The sequence below is a fragment of the Oncorhynchus masou genome, chromosome 28 (assembly GCF_036934945.1).
Source record: "Oncorhynchus masou masou isolate Uvic2021 chromosome 28, UVic_Omas_1.1, whole genome shotgun sequence".
Classification (NCBI taxonomy): Eukaryota; Metazoa; Chordata; class Actinopteri; order Salmoniformes; family Salmonidae; genus Oncorhynchus; species Oncorhynchus masou.
In genome coordinates, this window is record NC_088239.1 from 44,300,186 (window position 1) to 44,323,118 (window position 22,933).

The window sequence follows — 22,933 nt, forward strand, 5'->3', positions numbered from 1 at the left end:
TCAAATCCCCCTCAAACTATAGTTTCCCTGTTTGACATACTGCAATAGAAACTCTCTTAAAATGTTATTTTAAAAGGGCATTGTTTCCAATAAATGTTCTCCCAAAATAAGGTTGAAAAACATACAACCTAGGAGGCAATGAGAGGTAGTGCTGTTTCAAACAATCTATAGCTGAGGATGTACTCTCATAGGTGAGTCTATGGCGACATCTTGAGGTTATTAAGTGAACTTGCCATAAAATCCCTGAAATAAAGTGCAAAGATATTAGCATTACCTTGTTCGTTTACAGTCATCAAGAGGACATTTTTCAATTCACGTACATCAACATGATTTGTCATGATAGAATCTCTGGAGCCTGCTTTGCATGATTACAAGAAGGCCCTTAGGTAACCTTAAAAACAATCAAATCTACAGAGAGTGGGATGTGTGCTGAGTGACTAGACTATCATAATCAAAGTTGAGGAGCTTGCCAATTTACAAGTAAAACAAAATGATGCTTAAATGCAAAGAGGTGCAAAGGCAATAAGGAGTGACACTCGGGTGTATTAGCTAAGGTGGAAATACTATCCTTTTGGGCTTTCCTAGAAGCATACTAATGGCACACTGGGGAATGACAGTGACATGGATGTTCCATACATAACACAACAACACAAGACTCCACAGTGAACAATAACTACACTGTAAACAGACAGCAAATGATTTAATTATTGTGCATTTTAAGTCATATAAAACAAAATATAAAAAGAGCCGAACACCTCAAAATATGTATTCTGAAAATATAAGCCACTCATGTCTGTTCATTGTTTCTATTGTAGCTGGTATTATAAAAGCCTATTTAAGAAAAAAAAGCCCTATTTTTGTTGTAGTGCAGACGTTTAGTATTGCCACTATTATTCAAAAATAATTGTTTTTATAAGTCAGAAGAAGGAAGGTGCTCTATAATGTATAACTATGTACTATAGTCTATAAAGCTTTAAAGTTCTGGAACACTTCGGCCACCTCCAACCAGCTCCTGAAGCAGGCTAGTCCCTGGTCCCGGATCTGTTTCCTTCCCTTGTCTGTGATCACGTCTCCATTCTCCTTCACAATCACCAGCTTAGGGACCGCTGTGATATTGAATCTCTTCTTTAAATCACTGGAGGGAAAGTGGAAGAGCACAGGGCATAATCATGACTTTATAACTATATGGATTATACCATACAAAATACAGGTCCCAATCTAGCAGAGGAATACAGTAGGCTAGCCTTGCTGAGCTCCAATCACTTGTCTCACCAGGCAGGTAGAGACATTGCCCTATTTTTAAACATAATCCCTCAAAGGGTGACCCATAAACCTCTTACAAAGCCTGTTGCTTACAATCGCTGTACTATGGCTAGACAGTGGAGGAAAGTATATAGGCCTAAAACCATTTTAACCATGGTTATCAATACTATCCCTTTCCAATAACTCAATGGGAATAGGCTACATGAAAGATGAGACAGTCATAAGAATTTACTGTTTGTATTGATCCGTCCAAGGCAGGGCCAGCCAATCTCCGTGCATGTCATGATAATACTCCACCATATCATCACTTGACTTGTCAGAAGATATGAAAACGATTTCTAGCTGTGCAGGTGGTTCGCTCTCCTCGACAAGTTCCGTGTAAAAATCGCATAGAATAGGGGTGAAATCTCGACAAGGCGGGCACCAGCCGGCAGAAAAATATATTCCCACTACTTTATTCCTGAGAGCTTCTTCTGGGTCTATAAGATCCCCTTCTTTATTGAGGAGAGTTTTCCCAACAAATACCTCCACCATGGTCGGGTCAGTGAACACGCGCAACAGTAACGAACTAGGCAACTGTAGCCAAAACCAGTTCAGGACGGTCACCGTGGCAGCTTTACTCGCCGTGAACCGTTACTTTGAAGCAAGACGCTTAATCACTCGTCCAAGTACAACACGGGCATAGTTTTCAGTGTTCAATCACTATTTGATTCACTTTACTCCCTGTCATAAACTGGTCATAACAAACTGTACTCACTGCTGTGTGGCGCTTGCTGATGTTGGTTGGCTTAAAAAAAACTGTCCATTTGATTGACATCTCGTGAGGCCAATCAGTGTCCTCCGTCCTCTACAGAACTATTTAAAGGTATAATCTGTAATATTATCACAATACAAATAGCCTCATGAATATTACAGACTATCAATTAGACTAGAGTATGACGGTAGTAAACTTTAAAATAAATACCAAAGTCTGTCATCCCTAAAAGGAGAGAAACCACGAAGAGAGACCAACATACAACTTCACATAAAGTTTTAATTTGTTCAAATGTTATATGGATACTTACATAATAATTATATAAAAAGTATATGTTTTTAAATGTGTGTATACCTCTACATTCAAATAAAATTAACTATCTACATTCTTCAGAACAATAAAAGATGATGCGGTCAATAGAAGCCAAGTAGACAACAACGAACATGAAGAATCAACTATACATTACATGTATCTGCAACCATCCAATTGCACTGTATTTTACAAAGTTATTAAAGAGCAACATCATCCAAAAGGGCCATATAAATCATATTGATTTTATTTTTTTAAACACAATTAAGTGTAACTGAGAGATGAAAACCCTAATTATATATATTGAACAAAAATATAACGCAACATGTAAAGTGTTGATCCCATGTTTCATGAGCTGAAATAAAAGATCCCAGAAATGTTCTATACGCACAAAAAAAGCGTATTCCTATAAAATTGTGTGCACACATTTGTTTACATCCCTGTTACTGAGCATTTCTCATTTGCCAAGTTAATCCATCCACCTGACAGGTGTGGCATACATGAAAGATGAGACAGTCATAAGAATTTACTGTTTGTATTGATCCGCCCAAGGCAGGGCCAGCCAATCTCCGTGCATGATTGAACAGAATTATCATTACACAGGTGCACCTTGTGCTGGGGGCAATAAAAGTCCACTCTAAAATGTGCAGTTTTGTCACACAACACAATGCCACAAATGTCTCAAGTTTTAAGGTGGCGTGCAATTGGTAACCTAACAGCAGGTATGTCCACCAGAGCTGCTGCCAGAAAATGTAATGTCCATTGCTCTACCATTTCTCTACCACTGTCTTTTTAGAAAATTTGGCAGTACATTCAACCTGCCTCACAACCGCAGACTATGTGTAACCACACCAGCCCAGGACCTCCACAATCAGGCTTGTTCATGTCGGATCGTCTGAGGAGTATTTCTGTCTCTACAAAAGTCCCTTTGTGGGGAAAATAAATTCTGATTGGCTGGGCCCTGGCTCCCAAGTTGGTAGGCCTAAGCCCTCCCAGGCCCATCCATGGCTGTGCCCCTACCCAGTCATGTGAAATCCATAGATTAGGGCCTAATGAATGTATTCATATTGACTGGTTTCCTTACATGAACAGTAACTCAGTAAAAGCTTTTAAATTGTTGCATGTTGCGTTTATATTTTTTGTTCAGTGTATTCACTACATGCCAGAAAGTATGTGGACACCTGCTCATCGAACATCTCATTCAAAAATCATGGGCATTAATATGAAGTTGGTCCCCCTTTGCTGCCCAAACAGCCTCCACTCTTCTGGGAAGGCTTTCCACTAGATGTTGCATTGCTGTGGGGACTTGCTTCCATTCAGCCACAAGAACATTAGTGCGGTCGTAGTCGGCATTCCAATTCATCCCAAAAGTGTTCATTAGGGTTGAGGTCATGGCTCTGTGCAGGCCAGTCAAGTTCTTCCACACGGATCTCGACAAACCATTTCTGTATGAACCTCGCTTTATGCACTGGCACATTGCCATGCTGGTACTGCCAGATGGTGAAGCGTGATTCGTTTCTCCAGAGAATGCGTTTCCACTGAGACCAATGGCGGCAAGCTTTACACCACTCCAGCCAACGCTTGGCATTGCACATGGTTATCTTAGGCTTGTGTGAGGCTGCTCAGCCATGGAAATCCATTTCATGAAGCTCCTAACAAACAGTTATTGTGTTGACCTTGCTTCCAGAGGCAGTTTGGAACTTGGTAGTGAGTGTTGCAACCGAGGACAGACGTTTTTTATGCGCATCAGCACTCGGCAGTCCCACTCTGTGAGCTTGTGTGGCCTACCACTTCACGGCTGAGCCGTTGTTGCTCCTAAACGTTTCCAATTCACAACAGCACTTACAGTTGACCGGGGCAGCTCTTGCATGGCCAGAATTTGACAAACTGACTTAGAAATGTGGCATCACATGACAGTAACACATTTAAAATCACTGAGCTCTTCAGTATGGGCCATTCTACTGCCAATGTTTGTCTATGGAGATTGCATTGCTTTGTGCTCTATTTTATACACCTGTCAGCAACCTGTGTGGATTAAATAGCTGAATCCACTAACTTGAAGGGGTGTCCACATACTTTTGTAGTGTATTTTTCTGAAAAATGTCTATGTACATGATTTATTCCTCGGATATGTAAACTAAAATGTGCTACCTACCTTATACATCCACACACATGCATACACTTACACACCATATATATGTATACTATATTTATATATAAACATTTCCCCACCCCTACCAATTTCATAAGGCCTTTTTCTTTGAGTTCATATTTTCCTTGTGGCACTCAAAAGAGATACATATAAATAATTATTTTGGACAACATCAGTTTTGTATGTGAAAGACATAATCCCTCAAATACTGTGTAACACCACCACCCTGTGGCCATTCTGTTGTCACCACATACAACACATACAGCAGGGTAAAAAATTGAATACAAAAAAATGACTGTTTTTCTTTAGAAATGCAAAGAAAATGGAATGAAAGGGAATGTCACAATAAGAAACACATTGAACATAGAAAAACTGAAATAAAATGAGAGATACACACATGCATCTCACTTTTCACACTAACTTCCACTTACAGTTCTGTTTTCGCTACTCATGCAAAACAAATGGTCTTTTTTTCTATCCCACAATGAACTGACATCAAACACAGTACAACACTACAGTAGGCAAGTGTGAAAGGCCAATTCATCAAACCCTTTCAATTGTTTTCTGAAGGTGACATCTTGCATAAAACACAAATCAGTTTGCGGCTTGGAATACAACAGGTTATAGAAGATATTTACTTGTGTGTAGCTTTTCTGGTATAGAGGGGCTTTATACTGTATGCGGTCTTAAAATTATAATCTTTATTATAACTGATATACATACTCTCAGGTTTTTCTATCCATCCCTAAAGCTACCATTCAGTCATGGTTTGTGTATAATCTAGAGTAAGCATTAGTTACTCCTCTAACAGAGGGACTTAATCTCAAAATCAGTCACAACAGCTCATCTGTTCTGTTACTACGCAGAATACTGTAAAGGACAGTACTACCCCTCTTCGGAGACTGCATCTGAACATACACTGCTTCAGTGTCATGGAGGGCATGGAGAAAGCAGTAAGGGTGGAGTGTTGGGAGTTACAGTCACATGGAACGTTTACGTTACTAACTAATTAACAACATCTGTATCTTAGAGGTTCTAGACCACTTAGTTGCCCACTGTTTCTCTGACAACAGGGGTAACGTCCCTAAATGAGCATACTAAGAGGTCATCTGGTGGAACATGTAGTTTGGTTACACACACACACACACACACACACAATAAAAATGTCTTTCATGGCGAGTAACCTTTCCTCAAGTACAATATTTCATGCACTCCATAAAGTGGGTGTTGCTTTTAAAGTTTTGAATACTTCTTGTGTATTAACAGTTGTGTGAAAATGTTTTGAAAATCACTCTAGTACTGTTACTGCTGAATTTAGAACACTTTTCAGGAGCTGGTATGGAATTTTCACTTCTAAATAATGGTCTTACTTTGCAGTGCTTTTACCATACCGTCTTCAGTTTTTAAAAGGCATGAGAAAACAGTTTACTAAAATGTTACTATAACAATTAAACAGAAAGTGTGTTTAACACAGAGGTCAAGAAGAATGTGATGATTAAGTAAAAAAGTAATGAAAATAGATTTTCCCAACAAAACAAACTGTTGTAAACATATGAATACAGGAACAACAATAAACAATTATTATCTGAATAATTATTGCTGTTATTATGAATGAATAATGAATTATAAGGGTCGAGGGATTTGGCAAGGCATATTAAACAAAATCTTTCTCAGGACAACAGATTAACGCTCTCACTGGTTAACCATTTTTGAATAGTGTTGTTGAGATGATCAAAATATAATTGTCCTTTCAGACAAAAAAACTCAAACAAACAAGTGCTCTTAAATCGTCTGTTTTCTAAGAAGATTTTTTGAAATTAGTGCTGTGATAGTTTGATACAGATTTAGTTCTATCATTTTCTATGAATATACATTAAATACAGTATAAAGTAAACAAGTTCTTGGAAAAAAAATAAAACATTTGAATCAAAGGGATACCTTGGGATTTTGGCAATGACGTCCAGTCATTATGCTGACGCTAGTTAGCATTTGCATTAGCGCTAGTTAGCAACTTCCTTCAAACTGCACGCAGAGACATACACATGGTATCCACGACTTCATCTGACTCTGGGGAAGTAAATGAGGGGCCTCATTGCCAAAATCCCAAAGCATCCTTTAAAAACACTGGTCACCTCCCTCTCGTAACTTCCACACATTTCTTTGCTCACTGCATATGTTGTTGCATATCTTTCAACATCGCAAAGAAACAAATGTAATCATAGTCAGGGTTTGAATGATTCTACAAGACTGAAACAAATCCAAGTTCTGTAGTTACTGACCACCGTAAGATATGGGGACTCCAGAACTGCATGTACAAAAAACAAATGAACACAAGAGCTCATACACTCACACATATATAGGAGATACATTGCTATGACTGGCTTGGTCATCAAATCACAGAAAACAATTGAATGAGATGCCAACCAATTTTATATGCAGTGTGCAAATATAATGCTTGATATCTTGTCCCTGTCCCTTCCCTTAGAGATTGATGGGATGTATCCATAGGATCACTCAACTACAGGGGATAGACAGTGGAGAAACAAATTGTGGCAGCTAATTCAGATGCACAGTGCCCCATTTTTCCTTCTCTGACTAGAGCTATCAGAAATGTTTCATGAGTAGAAATCCAAAGGCTTCAGTGATATATCCAATCCAGCTGTTTGTCTGTAACATCTCAAAGAAGCATTTGCACGAAACGTTGAAGAGATATTTTGGGAAAATTGGTGGATAAGATAAGGTTCCATGTGGTGATGGTGGTGGTTGATCGTCTTTCCTGCATGGTAGAGTTTCCCCACAACCTCCGCATCCATCGTTAACTCCCCAGACAGGCCTCCTGTCCTCTGGGCCCAGCGACCCAGTAGCCTTCTCACACTAACCGTGCTGTCCCGAACCAGGCTATACTGGCTCGCTATGAAATATTTTTCCCCCACATAGTCCTTTTCAGCAATGGCGGATAGACACGTAAACAGACCAGCACTGCTCGATTCGGCTCAGTAGTGTGAAAAGGGGGTCAGAGGTCAAAGGTGGCCCTTAGGAGGTCTTGACCAGGTCGTAGACGTAGATGTGGAAGTCGTCGTCGAACTTGATGAAGTAGACGGAGGGTTTGGCCTCCACCTGGTGGATGACCATGCCAGTTCGTTTGGAGCCATCCTCTTTAGCGTACTCAACCTGTTTCCCCACCAGACTGTCCACCACCTCCCCCGGCTCCCGCTCCGCCGGCGTAGCGTCATCTAAGAGACAAACAACAACACAAGTTCAAGTTCATTTGCCATATGTAACTCATTCATGGGATATCATTGGAAACTCAAACATGTTCACCTATCTATTTATTCAACCTGGTACATCTCTTTTACAAGAGAGACCTTGAAGAACACAACGCTTTTATCATGAAGAGAGAGTAGCCTGTTATCATCATGAAAAGCAACCCACCCATCATCAGGCGAGTATAGACATTATAAAGGCTCACGCATGCTTATAAAACGTTCATAAACTCGTACACACATCTTAGCTTTAAGCAGTTTTTACAATCAAGAGAGAGTGGTCTATTGTCATTTTGAAGTGCAGCCTAACTCTAAGGACAGGACTAACTTGAGTCAGGCATGATCCTCAGGTCTCCCTCCTTGTAGTCGTCTAGGAGCTGGTACATGTACAGGACGGGGTCTTTCTCGTAGGTGATAAAGAACCAGGTATTCATGATGGGTGCCCGGGCCAGAACCATGCCCCTCCACTCGTCTTTAGTTCCGTCCTCTGTCTCAAACATGTGCTCCACTGCCTTCCCTATCATCGTGTCAGCCAGGTTGACGTCGCTGATGCGCGTAGAGGCTGCAACAGAGTACACGGTAACATCTAGTTTCAAGTTTATTTGCCATGTTTAACGTATACATTGGAAGACTTACTAACTCGTGAATATCAACGATCAAACTCACAATTCATATTATTAACATTTGAGGAGCACCATGAACGGTGTAACACCATTAGAGCACAAACAGAAACTTGTCCGCGACTTTGCGTTAATCAATCAATACCAAATGACAATCAATATAAACAATATGTATACATAGACCAAGGTCTTACATTGACGGTCAGGGAGCACCTCGAGGCCCTGTACCCTCTCATCTTTATGCAGCTCCAGGCCATAGACACAGTCGAAGCCGTCGTACTTGATGAGGTAGAGCGAGGGGTTGACGGGCACCTGGTCCAGCACCGTGCCTTTCCACTGCGACTGAGATGTAGCGCTCCCCTCCTTCCAGATGTGCTGAATACGACAGCCCACGATGTTCCGCCGCGGCGCCGACGACACTGCCTTGTTGGGGCCCATGCTGTTCTTTTGTTTCCTGAACGATGTTTCAGATAACTTATGAAAAAGGGGAATTTGGGGAACAAACATCCACTTAGCCAATGAAAAGGGTGAAAACCTGATGGCTGTCAGTCCCTTACATTAGCTGCTAATCTAACTAGATCCATTTTATAGTACATCAAATAGACTAAAATATTGAATTGATTAAATATATACAGTGCATTTGGAAAGTATTCAGACTCCTTGACTTTTTCCACATTGTTACGTTACAGCCTCATTCTAAAATTGATGAACACATTTTTTCCTCTCATCAATCTACACACAATACCACATATGACAAAGCAAAAACGGAAATATCATATTTACATAAGTATTCAGACCCTTTACCCAGTACTGTGATGAAGCACCTTTGGCATTGATTACCACTTTGAATCTGGGTATGAAGCTACAAGCTTGGCACACCTGTATTTGGGGAGTTTCTCACATTCTTCTATGCAGATCCTCTCAAGCTCTGTCAGATTGGATGGGGAGAGTCACTGCACAGCTATTTTCAGGTCCCTCCAGAGATGTTTGATCGGGTTCAAGTCCAGGCTCTGGCTGGGCCACTCAAGGGCATTCAGAGACTTGTCCTGAAGCCACTACTGTGTTGTCTTGGTATTCCCGTTGGAAGGTGAACCTTCGCCCCCAGTTTGAGGTACTGAGTGCTCTGGATCAGGTTTTCATCAAGGATCTTTCTGTACTTTGCTCCATTCATCTTTCCCTCAAACCTGACTAGTCTCAGTCCCTGCCTCTGAAAAACATCACTATAGCATGATGCTGCCATCACCATGCTTCACTGTAGGGATGCTGCCAGGTTACCTCCAGACGTGACGCTTGGGATTCAGGCCAAAGAGTTCAATCTTGGTTTCATCAGACCAGAGAATCTTGTTTCTCATGGTCTGAGAGACCTTCATGGCTTTGTTTTTGCTCTGACATGCACTGTCAACTGTGGGACCTTATATAGACAGGTATGCGCCTTTCCAAATCATGCCCAATCAATTAAATTTACAACAAGTTGTAGAAACATCTCAAGGATGATCAATGGAAACAGGATGCACCTGAGCTCAATTTCGAGTCTGAATACTTTTGTAAATAAGATATGTCTTGTTTTATTTTTAATACATTTGCAAAAATTACACACCTTCATTTGCTTTGTCATAATGGGGTATGGTGTGAAGATTTATAAGGACTTGTGTTTTGAATAAGACTGTAAGGTAACAATGTAATGTAACAATGTGGAAAATGTCAAGGTGTCTGAATACTTTCCAAAATGCATTGTAGCCCATGGCAATATAATAGTCAAGTGTGTACTCTGATCTGCTTTCATTCCCTGGATCTGTCTACCTGAGACCCGTAAAGACTGTGTACTTTGAAGTGTGAATATAGTACTGACCATACCATGGTAGTGTGTCACTGCACAGCTGATACTAGCCCAGTATTCACTTCAGCAGACCACTAAAGACCAGTATCAGATATTCAGGTATTCAGCGTGGCACTACTAGACTAAATAATCTATGTATTTTACCAAGCACCACTGTTCTCTACATAGTCAAAAGTCGGCTGCAGATGGTTTTAGCCGTTCATTTAATAGGCCTACTAAGCAAAATGTCTATTCAAAACAGTTGAATGCTGAATGTTGTACAAATGCACAATCACAAAGGGTACATAATAGCTAAGTTAAGTGGAGGATTCCTTGCTTACTTGTGGGAGTTCTTTTTCTTCATATTTGCAGAAACACCTGAGTGCCCTTAAAAACAAAAACATTTTTTTAAATTATTCTAATGCAAATTAATGTAGTAAATCTATTCAGTAGCTAGGCTACTCTACTCTTATAAGTAGGCTAAATGTACCTGATTATTATCTGAAGATAACAAAAGCAAACCACAAAGTCTGTCCCCCTCAAATGGCACCATATTCCCTATTATAGGCCTACCGAGTACTATGTTTGATCAAAGCCTCTATGGGGCCCTGGTCCAAAGAAGTGCATTATTAAGGAAACAAAAGTAGTGCACTATAAAATGGAATATGTGTTTCCAGGTGTTTCCAACATCACCAGGCAAGCGGGATCCTGGAACTCACAAGGCTGGCAAAAGGAGAAAAAAGTGTGTCGAGAAACACCTGGAGGTGGGAGCTTGAGGCAGATACAAAGAGAACTGGCGTAGAGTGGAACGATCTCGAGAAGACTGCCCAGAAAAGAGCAGAGTTGTCATGATAGCAGAAGTTTGACTTTGATACCAGGTTAAGTATCATGACACTCAATACCATCACAACACTCGATACCAAAACGATACCACAGCAACAACAAAAAACGCCAAAGTCACGGAATGGCACTTGACCAAGACAGATCTTTTGAGGTATCATCAGTTATGTATGCATTAATGAATCAATTATACAACCACTGACTTCCGTTTTTACCAATCTAATTACAGTTGAAGTCGGAGGTTTACATACACTTAGGTTGTAGTCATTAAAACATGTTTTTCAACCACTCCAAACATTTCTTGTTAACAAACTATAGTTTTGGTAAGTCGGTTAGGACATCTACTTTGTGCATGACAAGTAATTCTTCTAACAATTGTTTACAGACAGATTATTTCACTGTATCACAATTCCAGTGGGTCAGAAGTTTACATACACTAAGTTGACTGTGCCTTTAAACAGCTTAGAAAATTCCAGAGAATTATGTTTTTCATTTTGAATTCATTTCACCTTTATTTAACCAGGTAGGCTAGTTGAGAACAAGATCTCTTTTGCAACTGCGACCTGGCCAAGACAAAGCATAGCAATTTGATACATACAACAACAACACAACGTTACATGTGGAATAAACAAAACATACAGTCAATAATACAGTAGAAAAAAGAAAACAAAAAAGTCTATATACAGTGAGGGCAAATGAGGTAAGGTAAGGGTGTTAAGGCAATAAATAGGCCATGGTGGCGAAGTAATTACAATATAGCAATTAAACACTGGAATGGTAGATGTGCAGAAGATGAATGTGCAAGTTGAGATAATGGGGTGCAAAGGAGCAAGATAAATAAATAAATACAGTATGGGGATGAGGTAGATAGATGGGCTGTTTACAGATTGGCTATGTACAGGTGCAGTGATCTGTGAGCTGCTCTGACAGCTGGTGCTTAAAGCTAGTGAGGGAGAGATGAGTCTCCAGCTTCAGTGATTTTTGCAGTTCGTTCCAGTCATTGGCAGCAGAGAACTGGAAGGAAAAGCGACCAAAGGAGGAATTGGCTTTGGGGGTGACCAGTGAGATATACCTGCTGGAGCGCGTGCTACGAGTGGGTGCTGCTATGGTGACCAGTGAGCTGAGATAAGGCGGGGCTTTACCTAGCAGAGACTTGTAGATAACCTGTAGCCAGTGGGTTTGGCGACGAGTATGAAGCGAGGGCCAACCAACGAGAGCGTACAGGTCGCAGTGGTGGGTAGTGTATGGGGCTTTGGTGACAAAACGGATGGCACTGTGATAGACTGCATCCAATTTGTTGAGTAGAGTGGTGGAGGCTATTTTATAGATGACATCGCCGAAGTCGAGGATCGGTAGAATGGTCAGTTTTACGAGGGTATGTTTGGCAGCATGAGTGAAGGATGCTTTGTTGCGATATAGGAAGCCGATTCTAGATTTAATTTTGGATTGGAAATGCTTAATGTGAGTCTGGAAGGAGAGTTTACAGTCTAACCAGACACCAAGTTATTTATAGTTGTCCACGTATTCTAAGTCAGAGCCGTCCAGAGTAGTGATGCTGGACGGGCGGGCAGGTGCGGGCAGTGATCGATTGAATAGCATGCATTTAGTTGTACTTGCATTTAAGAGCAGTTGGAGGCCACGGAAGGAGAGTTGTATGGCATTGAAGCTCGTCTGGAGGTTAGTTAACACAGTGTCCAAAGAGGGGCCAGAAATATACAGAATGGTGTCGTCTGAGTAGAGGTGGATCAGAGAATCACCAGCAGCAAGAGCGACATCACTGATGTATACAGAGAAGAACGTCGGGCCGAGAATTGAACGCTGTGGCACCCCCATAGAGACTGCCAGAAGTCCGGACAACAGGCCCTCCGATTTGACACACTGAACTCTATCAGAGAAGTAGTTGGTAAACCAGGCGAGGCAATCATTTGAGAAACCAAGGCTGTCGAGTCTGCCAATAAGAATGTGGTGACTGACAGAGTCGAAAGCCTTGGCCAGGTCGATGAATACGGCTGCACAGTAATGTCTCTTATCGATGGCGGTTATAACGACGTTTAGAACATTGAGCATGGCTGAGGTGCACCCATGACCAGCTCTGAAACCAGATTGCATAGCGGAGAAGCCATGTCATGGCTTTAGAAGGCTAATTGACATCAGTTGAGTCAATTGGAGGTGTACCTGTTCAAGGCCTACCTTCAAACTCAGTGCCTCTTTACTTGACATCATTGGAAAATCAAAAGAAATCAGCCAAAACATTTTATTCCATGACATAAGTATTTGATACATCAGAAAAGCAGAACTTATTATTTGGTACAGAAACCTTTGTTTGCAATTACAGAGATCATATGTTTCCTGTAGTTCTTGACCAGATTTGCACACACTGCAGCAGGGATTTTGTCCCACTCCTCCATACAGATCTTCTCCAGATCCTTCAGGTTTCGGGGCTGTCGCTGGGCAATACGGACTTTCAGCTCCCTCCAAAGATTTTCTATTGGGTTCAGGTCTGGAGTCTGGCTAGGCCACTCCAGGACCTTGAGATGCTTCTTACGGAGTCACTCCTTAATTGCCCTGGCTGTGTGTTTCGGGTCGTTGTCATGCTGGAAGACCCAGCCACGACCCATCTTCAATGCGCTTACTGAGGGAAGGAGGTAGTTGGCCAAGATCTCGCAATATATGGCCCCATCCATCCTCCCCTCAATACGGTGCAGTCATCCTGTCCCCTTTGCAGAAAAGCATCCCCAAAGAATGATGTTTACACCTCCATGTTTCACGGTTGGGATGGTGTTCTTGGGGTTGTACTCATCCTTCTTCTTCCTCCAAACACGGGGAGTGGAGTTTAGACCAAAAAGCCCTATTTTTGTCTCATCAGACCACATGACCTTCTCCCATTCCTCCTCTGGATTATCCAGATGGTCATTGGCAAACTTCAGACGGGCCTGGACATGCACTGGATTGAGCAGGGGAACCTTGCGTGCGCTGCAGGATTTTAACCCATGATGGTGTAGTGTGTTACTAATGGTTTTCTTTGAGTGTGGTCCCAGCTCTCTTCAGGTCATTGACCAGGTCCTGCCGTGTAGTTCTGGGCTGATCCCTCACCTTCCTCATGATCATTGATGCCCCACAAGGTGAGATCTTGCATGGCGCCCCAGACAGAGGGTGATTGACCGTCATCTTGAACTTCTTCCATTTTCTAATAATTGCGCCAACAGTTGTTGCCTTCTCACCAAGCTGCTTGCCTATTGTCCTGTAGCCCATCCCAGCCTTGTGTAGGTCTACAATTATATGGTCTAGGCCATTGTGGAGAGGTTGGAGTCTGTTTGATTGAGTGTGTGGACAGGTCTCTTTTATACAGGTAACAAGTTCAAATATACAGGTAACAAGTTCAAACAGGTGCAGTTAATATAGGCAATGAGTGGACCCTTTCCGGTTCCGGGTTGGAGCGAGCGGTCGCATCTACACTTCGGTCCGCAGGTAGTATAACTTTTCATTACATTTCATTATAGTACAACGGTTTGATTTGTCTAATCTTAGCAATTTCTTCTTAGCTAGCTACATAGCCGTCTTTGTATCAAAGATAATTGTGTAATTATCGTATTTCGTCGTCCTAACGTAGTCTACACTGCTTTCTGCCCAGCAGCTAGCTAACGTCCACTAGCACAGCAGCTAGCTAACGTCCACTAGCACTGTAGAAACTATTACACTCAACGACTCGATTAGTGTAGTGTTAGCTAGCTACATAGTTGTCTTTGCTGTCTTCGTATCCAAGGTAATTGTGTAGTTTAGAGTGTATAGACTTAGAGTGATTATCTTAATTTACCGAGGTTAGCTAGCCAGCTATTTGTCGTCCTTAACGTAGGAGTCACTGCTAGCTAGCTAGCCAACAGCTAGCCAACGTCTTCCGAATTGAACTTCAACAACCCGGTCAACATTCCGCCTCGCTCCACAGGTAGTATCACATTTTCATTTCACTTCATTACAGTACAACGGTTTGATTTGTTTGATCGTAGCTAGCTAGCTACATAGCCGTCTTTGTATCTAAGACAATTGTGTAGTCTGGAACGATTTTCTAGGTTAGCTAGCCAGCTATTGTCGTTCTTTTAACGTAACGTTACGTAATCAACACTGCTAGCTAGCCAGCTAGCCCCCGAATAGCAGCACTGTAGAAACTATTACACTCGACGGAACGACTTGATTAGTGTAGTGTCAACAACGTAGCCACTGCCAGCTAGCCTACTCCAGCAGTACTGTATCATTTCAATCATTTTAGTCAATAAGATTCTTGCTACGTAAGCTTAACGTTCTGAACATTCAATAAGTGTAGTCCACTTGTCATTCCAATCTCCTTTGCATTAGCGTAGCCTCTTCTGTAGCCTGTCAACTATGTGTCTATCTATCCCTGTTCTCTCCTCTCTGCACAGACCATACAAACGCTCCACACCGCGTGGCCGCGGCCACCCTAATCTGGTGGTCCCAGCGCGCACGACCCACGTGGAGTTCCAGGTCTCCGGTAGCCTCTGGAACTGCCGATCTGCGGCCAACAAGGCAGAGTTCATCTCAGCCTATGCCTCCCTCCAGTCCCTCGACTTCTTGGCACTGACGGAAACATGGATCACCACAGACAACACTGCTACTCCTACTGCTCTCTCTTCGTCCGCCCACGTGTTCTCGCACACCCCGAGAGCTTCTGGTCAGCGGGGTGGTGGCACCGGGATCCTCATCTCTCCCAAGTGGTCATTCTCTCTTTCTCCCCTTACCCATCTGTCTATCGCCTCCTTTGAATTCCATGCTGTCACAGTTACCAGCCCTTTCAAGCTTAACATCCTTATCATTTATCGCCCTCCAGGTTCCCTCGGAGAGTTCATCAATGAGCTTGATGCCTTGATAAGCTCCTTTCCTGAGGACGGCTCACCTCTCACAGCCCTGGGCGACTTTAACCTCCCCACGTCTACCTTTGACTCATTCCTCTCTGCCTCCTTCTTTCCACTCCTCTCCTCTTTTGACCTCACCCTCTCACCTCCCCTCCCTACTCACAAGGCAGGCAATACGCTCGACCTCATCTTTACTAGATGCTGTTCTTCCACTAACCTCATTGCAACTCCCCTCCAAGTCTCCGACCACTACCTTGTATCCTTTTCCCTCTCGCTCTCATCCAACACTTCCCACACTGCCCCTACTCGGATGGTATCGCGCCGTCCCAACCTTCGCTCTCTCTCCCCCGCTACTCTCTCCTCTTCCATCCTATCATCTCTTCCCTCTGCTCATACCTTCTCCAACCTATCTCCTGATTCTGACTCCTCAACCCTCCTCTCTTCCCTTTCTGCATCCTTTGACTCTCTATGTCCCCTATCCTCCAGGCCGGCTCGGTCCTCCCCTCCCGCTCCGTGGCTCGACGACTCATTGCGAGCTCACAGAACAGTGCTCCGGGCAGCCGAGCGGAAATGGAGGAAAACTCGCCTCCCTGCGGACCTGGCATCCTTTCACTCCCTCCTCTCTACATTTTCCTCCTCTGTCTCTGCTGCTAAAGCCACTTTCTTCCACTCTAAATTCCAAGCATCTGCCTCTAACCCTAGGAAGCTCTTTGCCACCTTCTCCTCCCTCCTGAATCCTCCTCCCCCCTCCTCCCTCTCTGCAGATGACTTCGTCAACCATTTTGAAAAGAAGGTCGACGACATCCGATCCTCGTTTGCTAAGTCAAACGACACCGCTGGTTCTGCTCACACTGCCCTACCCTGTGCTCTGACCTCTTTCTCCCCTCTCTCTCCAGATGAAATCTCGCTTCTTGTTATGGCCGGCCGCCCAACAACCTGCCCGCTTGACCCTATCCCCTCCTCTCTTCTCCAGACCATTTCCGGAGACCTTCTCCCTTACCTCACCTCGCTCATCAACTCATCCCTGACCGCTGGCTACGTCCCTTCCGTCTTCAAGAGAGCGAGAGTTGCACCCCTTCTGAAAAAACCTACACTCGATCCCTCCGATGTCAACAACTACAGACCAGTATCCCTTCTTTCTTTTCTCTCCAAAACTCTTGAACGTGCCGTCCTTGGCCAGCTCTCCCGCTATCTCTCTCAGAATGACCTTCTTGATCCAAATCAGTCAGGTTTCAAGACTAGTCATTCAACTGAGACTGCTCTTCTCTGTATCACGGAGGCGCTCCGCACTGCTAAAGCTAACTCTCTCTCCTCTGCTCTCATCCTTCTAGACCTATCGGCTGCCTTCGACACTGTGAACCATCAGATCCTCCTCTCCACCCTCTCCGAGTTGGGCATCTCGGTGCGGCCCACGCTTGGATTGCGTCCCTACCTGACAGGTCGCTCCTACCAGGTGGCGTGGCGAGAATCTGTCTCCTCGCCACGCGCTCTCACCACTGGTGTCCCCCAGGGCTCTGTTCTAGGCCCTCTCCTATTCTCGCTATACACCAAGTCACTTGGCTCTGTCATAACCTCACATGGTCTCTCCTATCATTGCTATGCAGACGACACACAATTAATCTTCTCCTTTCCCCCTTCTGATGACCAGGTGGCGAATCGCATCTCTGCATGTCTGGCAGACATATCAGTGTGGATGACGGATCACCACCTCAAGCTGAACCTCGGCAAGACGGAGCTGCTCTTCCTCCCGGGGAAGGACTGCCCGTTCCATGATCTCGCCATCACGGTTGACAACTCCATTGTTTCCTCCTCCCAGAGCGCTAAGAACCTTGGCGTGATCCTGGACAACACCCTGTCGTTCTCAACTAACATCAAGGCGGTGGCCCGTTCCTGTAGGTTCATGCTCTACAACATCCGCAGAGTACGCCCCTGCCTCACACAGGAAGCGGCGCAGGTCCTAATCCAGGCACTTGTCATCTCCCGTCTGGATTACTGCAACTCGCTGTTGGCTGGGCTCCCTGCCTGTGCCATTAAACCCCTACAACTCATCCAGAACGCCGCAGCCCGTCTGGTGTTCAACCTTCCCAAGTTCTCTCACGTCACCCCGCTCCTCCGCTCTCTCCACTGGCTTCCAGTTGAAGCTCGCATCCGCTACAAGACCATGGTGCTTGCCTACGGAGCTGTGAGGGGAACGGCACCGCAGTACCTCCAGGCTTTGATCAGGCCCTACACCCAAACAAGGGCACTGCGTTCATCCACCTCTGGCCTGCTCGCCTCCCTACCACTGAGGAAGTACAGTTCCCGCTCAGCCCAGTCAAAACTGTTCGCTGCTCTGGCCCCCAATGGTGGAACAAACTCCCTCACGACGCCAGGACAGCGGAGTCAATCACCACCTTCCGGAGACACCTGAAACCCCACCTCTTCAAGGAATACCTAGGATAGGATAAAGCAATCCTTCTCACCCCCCCTTAAATGATTTAGATGCACTATTGTAAAGTGGCTGTTCCACTGATGTCAGAAGGTGAATTCACCAATTTGTAAGTCGCTCTGGATAAGAGCGTCTGCTAACTGACTTAAATGTAATGTAATGAGAACAGGAGGGCTTCTTAAAGAAAAACTAATATGTCTGTGAGAGCCGGAATTCTAACTGGTTGGTAGGTGATCAAATAGTTATGTCATGTAATAAAATGCAAATGAATTACTTAAAAATCATACAATGTGATTTTCTGGAATTTTGTTTTAGTGTACCGATGATAATTTTTTTTACAGAACTCTACATGCTTTGTAAGTAGGAAAACCTGCAAAATCGGCAATGTATCAAATACTTGTTCCCCCCACTGTATATATATATAAAATCCTAATCAGTCTACACAAAATACCCCATAATGACAAAGCAAAAACTGTTTTTTTTTAAGTTTTTACAAATGAAAAACAGAAACACCTTATTTAGATAAGTATTCAGACCCATTGCTATGTCATTATGGGGTATTGTGTGTTGATTGCTGAGGGGGAAAAATACTATTTAATCAATTTTAGAATTAGGCTGTAACGTAACAAAATGTGGAAAAAGTCAAGGGGTTTGAATACTTTCCGAATGCACTGTGTGTCTATGGTGTATGTAATCACCTGAGCTGAGCCATAAGGGAGACTAGCAGGCCTCTACCACCCCACTATCAGATTGGGGGGCAATATATGCCTTTTATTTCACATAATTTAATCACCATCAACCACTTCTCCTTTTTCCAGATTGAAAGTGTTTGAGTTAGTAATGTATCAATATAATAGCCATGGCAGCTATTACAATGAATACTGAATATAGCACAAATTTGGATTTCACCCCTGTCTCAAAATTAATGTTTTTGATCATTTGGTAGTGTTGAAGGAGTGAGGATCTCTTGCGTCAACCATGCGGTGCTGCTCGCAAAACTGATTGCTGTCCTGATTATGAAATAATAAACTTTATATCTAAAAATGACCATATACACAAATTGTTTAATGCTGTAACTGGCACACCAACAAAAAATATAAACAAACAAATGCTGCAAAATATGTGTATTTGGCCTCAGTATATGCCATAAGTAAAGAATTGTTGTTTACATAATTTAAAAGTTGATAGATAAATGCATAGAAAAGCATTTCCCTACACCCACAATAACATCTGCTAAATATGTGTATGTGACCAATAAAATTTGATTTGAAATATCGCAACCAGCTGTTTGAGTTGCCCAATTAGACTAAACTAATTTTGTATTGGAATTTGTAAATCATCGAAAAAAAACTATACATGAATTTACATTATGTCTGCTTCATTTACTAGTAATGGAAGATAGGCCTAGTTAAATGGGGACTGATATCAAATATTTAAAAAATGATATGTCAAAATATGAATATTAAATTAATTATATATGAATAATAAAATGCATGTAAATTCATTTGTTTACAGTTTATATGCTTAGAAAATTAAATGTGCTGAATGATATTGTGAAACATATTGTAGATAACAGTAAATAATGATATGGATTTAAAAATACACATATTTGCATAAAGACATCCCATAATATTTTTCGATTGTCCATTATCACTAGCTTTGACTTAATAAACTCAACGCCCCTTTAAGGACCCCGTCCCTCACAGATAATTTGTAAAAATCCAAATAACTTCACAGATCTTCATTGTAAAGGGTTTAAACACTGTTTTCCATACTTGTTCAATGAACCATAAACAATTAAACGAATATGCACCTGTGGAATGGTCGTTAAGACATGAACAGCTTACAGACGGTAGGCAATTAAGGTCACAGTTATGAAAACTTAGGACACTAAAGAGGCCTTTCTACTGACTTTGAAAAACACCAAAATGATGCACAGGGTCCCCGCTCCTCTGCATGAATATGCCTTAGACATGCTGCAAGTAGCCATGAGGACTGCAGATGTGGCCAGGGCAATAAATTGCAATGTCTGTACTGCGAGACGCCTAAGACAGCGTTACAGGGAGACAGGACGGACAGCTGATCGTCCTCGCAGTGGCAGACCACGTGTAACAACACCTGCACAGGATTGGTACATCTGAACATCAAACCTGCGGGACAGGTACTGGATGGCAACAACAACTGCCCGAGTTACACCAGAAACGCACATTCCCTCCATCAGTGCTCAGACTGTCCGCAATAGGCTGAGAGAGGCTGGACTGAGGGCTTGTAGGCCTGTTGTAAGGCAGGTCCTCACCAGACATCACCTGCAACAATGTCGCCTATGGGCAAAAACCCACAGTCGCTGGACCAGATAGGACTGGCAAAAACTGCTCTTCACTGACGAGTCACGATTTTGTCTCACCAGGGGTGATGGTCGGATTCGTATTTATCGTCGAAAGAATGAGCGTTACACCGAGGCCTGTACTCTGGAGCAGGATCGATTTGGAGGTGGAGGGTCCGTCATGGTCTGGGGCGGTGTGTCACAGCATCATCGGACTGAGCTTGTTGTCATTGCAGGCAATCTCAACGATGTGAGTTACAGGGAAGACATCCTCCTCCCTCATGTGGTACCCTTCCTGCAGGCTCATCCTGACATGATCCTCCAGCATGACAATGCCACCAGCCATACTGATTGTTCTGTGCATGATGATCTGTCTGGGACCTGTTGGATCGGAGGGTGAGGAAACTTGCAGGTGCCTTGGTGGAAGAGTGGGGTAACATCTCACAGCAAGAATTTGCAAATCTGGTGCAGTCCATGAGGAGGAGATGCACTGCAGTACTTAATGCTGACGGTTACTTATGATTTTTTAAATTATAATTTTTTTGCTGAGTTTAGCATTCCTTTAAATGGGCAACTAACCACCCGGCAGTTCATATTTTTAAAGAGTTCCTAAAATTGCTAAACCAAAATATGAGTAATTTAATTATTCTCAAATTATGTTTTAGAAGTCAACAACATGTTACAACCTTATATTTTCCCAATTTTATACACAACTAGTAAAAACAAATTGTGGTAAATGAGGTTCGGTTTTGCTAATGTTCATCTCCTGGTTTTCAACCATCTTTGAATGCGTGTTTCAAAAAATATGGGAGTCCTATAATGAAAACTACATTACCATTTTACTACATGGCATTGGTTGAGATGACAAAATGTACCAAACAAAAATCAAATGTTTAAAACCTTTTCACATGTGAGTTCCAAATATATAAAGTTCGCCCCAAAATGCGCTCGTGACGCAACAGGACAGTGAACACGCGCTGCCTGTTAATTATCGATAGGCTGTTTCAACTTGTCAATGTTTTTTTTATAACATCAGTTTGAATTGAGGTGTGTTCCACCTCATTAATTCACATTGAAGTAGCCCATTTCAGTGTTGCGGACAATTTATGTTTGAGGCTATACTGAGCCTCTTCGAGGACAGCCCAAGCACTTCACCAATGCTTCTGCAGATCAAGTATGCAGACATTTGCACGGTTTTACACGAATTGGAACATTTTCTGGCTTGCGCTTGCAATGCCTTACTTGTTATTTTCCTTACGAATAATAACTGGACATGTGTGCGTTCCTTTCAAAGTAAGTGCCTTATTTTCTGTAATTCGTGTTGTTTCTACTGTAGCATACATTATGTATGTACAGTTGAAGTCGGAAGTTTACATACACCTTAGCCAAATACATTTACTCACAATTCCTGACATTTAATCCAAGTAAAAATTCCCTGTCTTAATTCAGTTAGGATCACCACCTTATTTTAAGAATGTGAAATGTCAGAATAATAGGAGAGAGAATGATTTATATAAGCTTTTATTTCTTTCATCACATTCCCAGTGGGTCAGAAGTTTACATACACTCAATTAGTATTTGGTAGCATTGCCCTTAAAATGGTTTAACTTGGGTCAAACGTTTTGGGTAGCCTTCCACAAGCTTCCCACAATAAATTTGGTGAATTATGGCCCATTCTGCCTGACAGTGCTGGAGTAACTGAGACAAGTTTGTAGCCCTGCTTGCTCATGTGACAGGTTAAAGGAAATATTCATAGCCTGTTGTACATTAAAAAGTATTAGTAAATTCATAGTATGTGAGGATCTTAAAACATCTAAGGTTAAAAATATGCATTCAGTATTAGTTGATAGAGATTGATAACATTCATATAATTGTGTTAAAGTTCAAATCTGTCAAAGTGTACGAATTGTGAGAGTAATGTGTAAACGTTATATTGATTACTTTATTTTGTAGTGCCTAAAAGTGTTAACCTGTGATCTACGAAATGCTCTTAATCTATGAGCCGGAGATCGATTGCTCTGGTCTCCACCCATATTCCTGGGGAAAATCGCGGTCTTTTCTCATGACACTAAACGTTGAATTGAGAATACAACACCGTATCACTCTCGTGATTATTTCTCCCGTTTTCAGGGGCGTAACACTCACACATGCGTTTTCAATTCTGCCCACAAATTTTCGATACGATTGAGGTCAGGGCTTTGTGATGGCTACTCCAATACCTTGACTTTGTTGCCCTTAAGCCATTTTGACACAACTTTGGAAGTATGCTTGGGGTCATTGTCCATTTGGAAGACACATTT

The 22,933-nt window shown here is 42.6% G+C and overlaps 2 protein-coding genes across 4 annotated transcripts in view; both read right to left on the reverse strand.

Moving 5' to 3' along the window:
• Window positions 1-683: 683 nt before the first annotated feature.
• Window positions 684-2,037, reverse strand: LOC135518591 (nucleoredoxin-like protein 2). Its single transcript, XM_064943752.1, has 2 exons — window positions 1,496-2,037; window positions 684-1,135 (listed from the first exon to the last, which is right to left on the reverse strand). Exons 1-2 carry the CDS (start codon window positions 1,795-1,797, stop codon window positions 964-966), a joined length of 474 nt encoding a protein of 157 aa, XP_064799824.1. The 5' UTR covers window positions 1,798-2,037; the 3' UTR covers window positions 684-963.
• A 239-nt stretch (window positions 2,038-2,276) lies between these two features.
• Window positions 2,277-22,933, reverse strand: part of LOC135517648 (spindlin-W) — a 32,375-nt gene continuing 11,718 nt past the window's right edge. For 2 of the 3 annotated variants that reach the window (XM_064942147.1, XM_064942146.1), the window contains 4 exons: window positions 10,519-10,564; window positions 8,556-8,815; window positions 8,070-8,303; window positions 2,277-7,711 (listed from right to left, as the gene is read on the reverse strand). In XM_064942147.1, coding sequence (XP_064798219.1) covers window positions 7,512-7,711; window positions 8,070-8,303; window positions 8,556-8,815; window positions 10,519-10,564 — 740 coding nt within the window. In that variant the 3' untranslated portion in view covers window positions 2,277-7,511. Of the gene's footprint in view, window positions 7,712-8,069; window positions 8,304-8,555; window positions 8,836-10,518; window positions 10,565-22,933 lie in introns of all 3 variants that reach the window. The other variant, XM_064942148.1, reaches the window with a different exon arrangement.

Bases quoted from the DNA above. Each gene is read 5' to 3' on its own strand.
- LOC135518591 (XM_064943752.1), bottom strand. From the start codon at position 1,797: ATGGTGGAGGTATTTGTTGGGAAAACTCTCCTCAATAAAGAAGGGGAT. The intron at 1,136-1,495 runs GTAAATTCTTAT...CTTTCCCTCCAG, and splicing joins TGGACGGATCAATACAAACA to TGATTTAAAGAAGAGATTCA.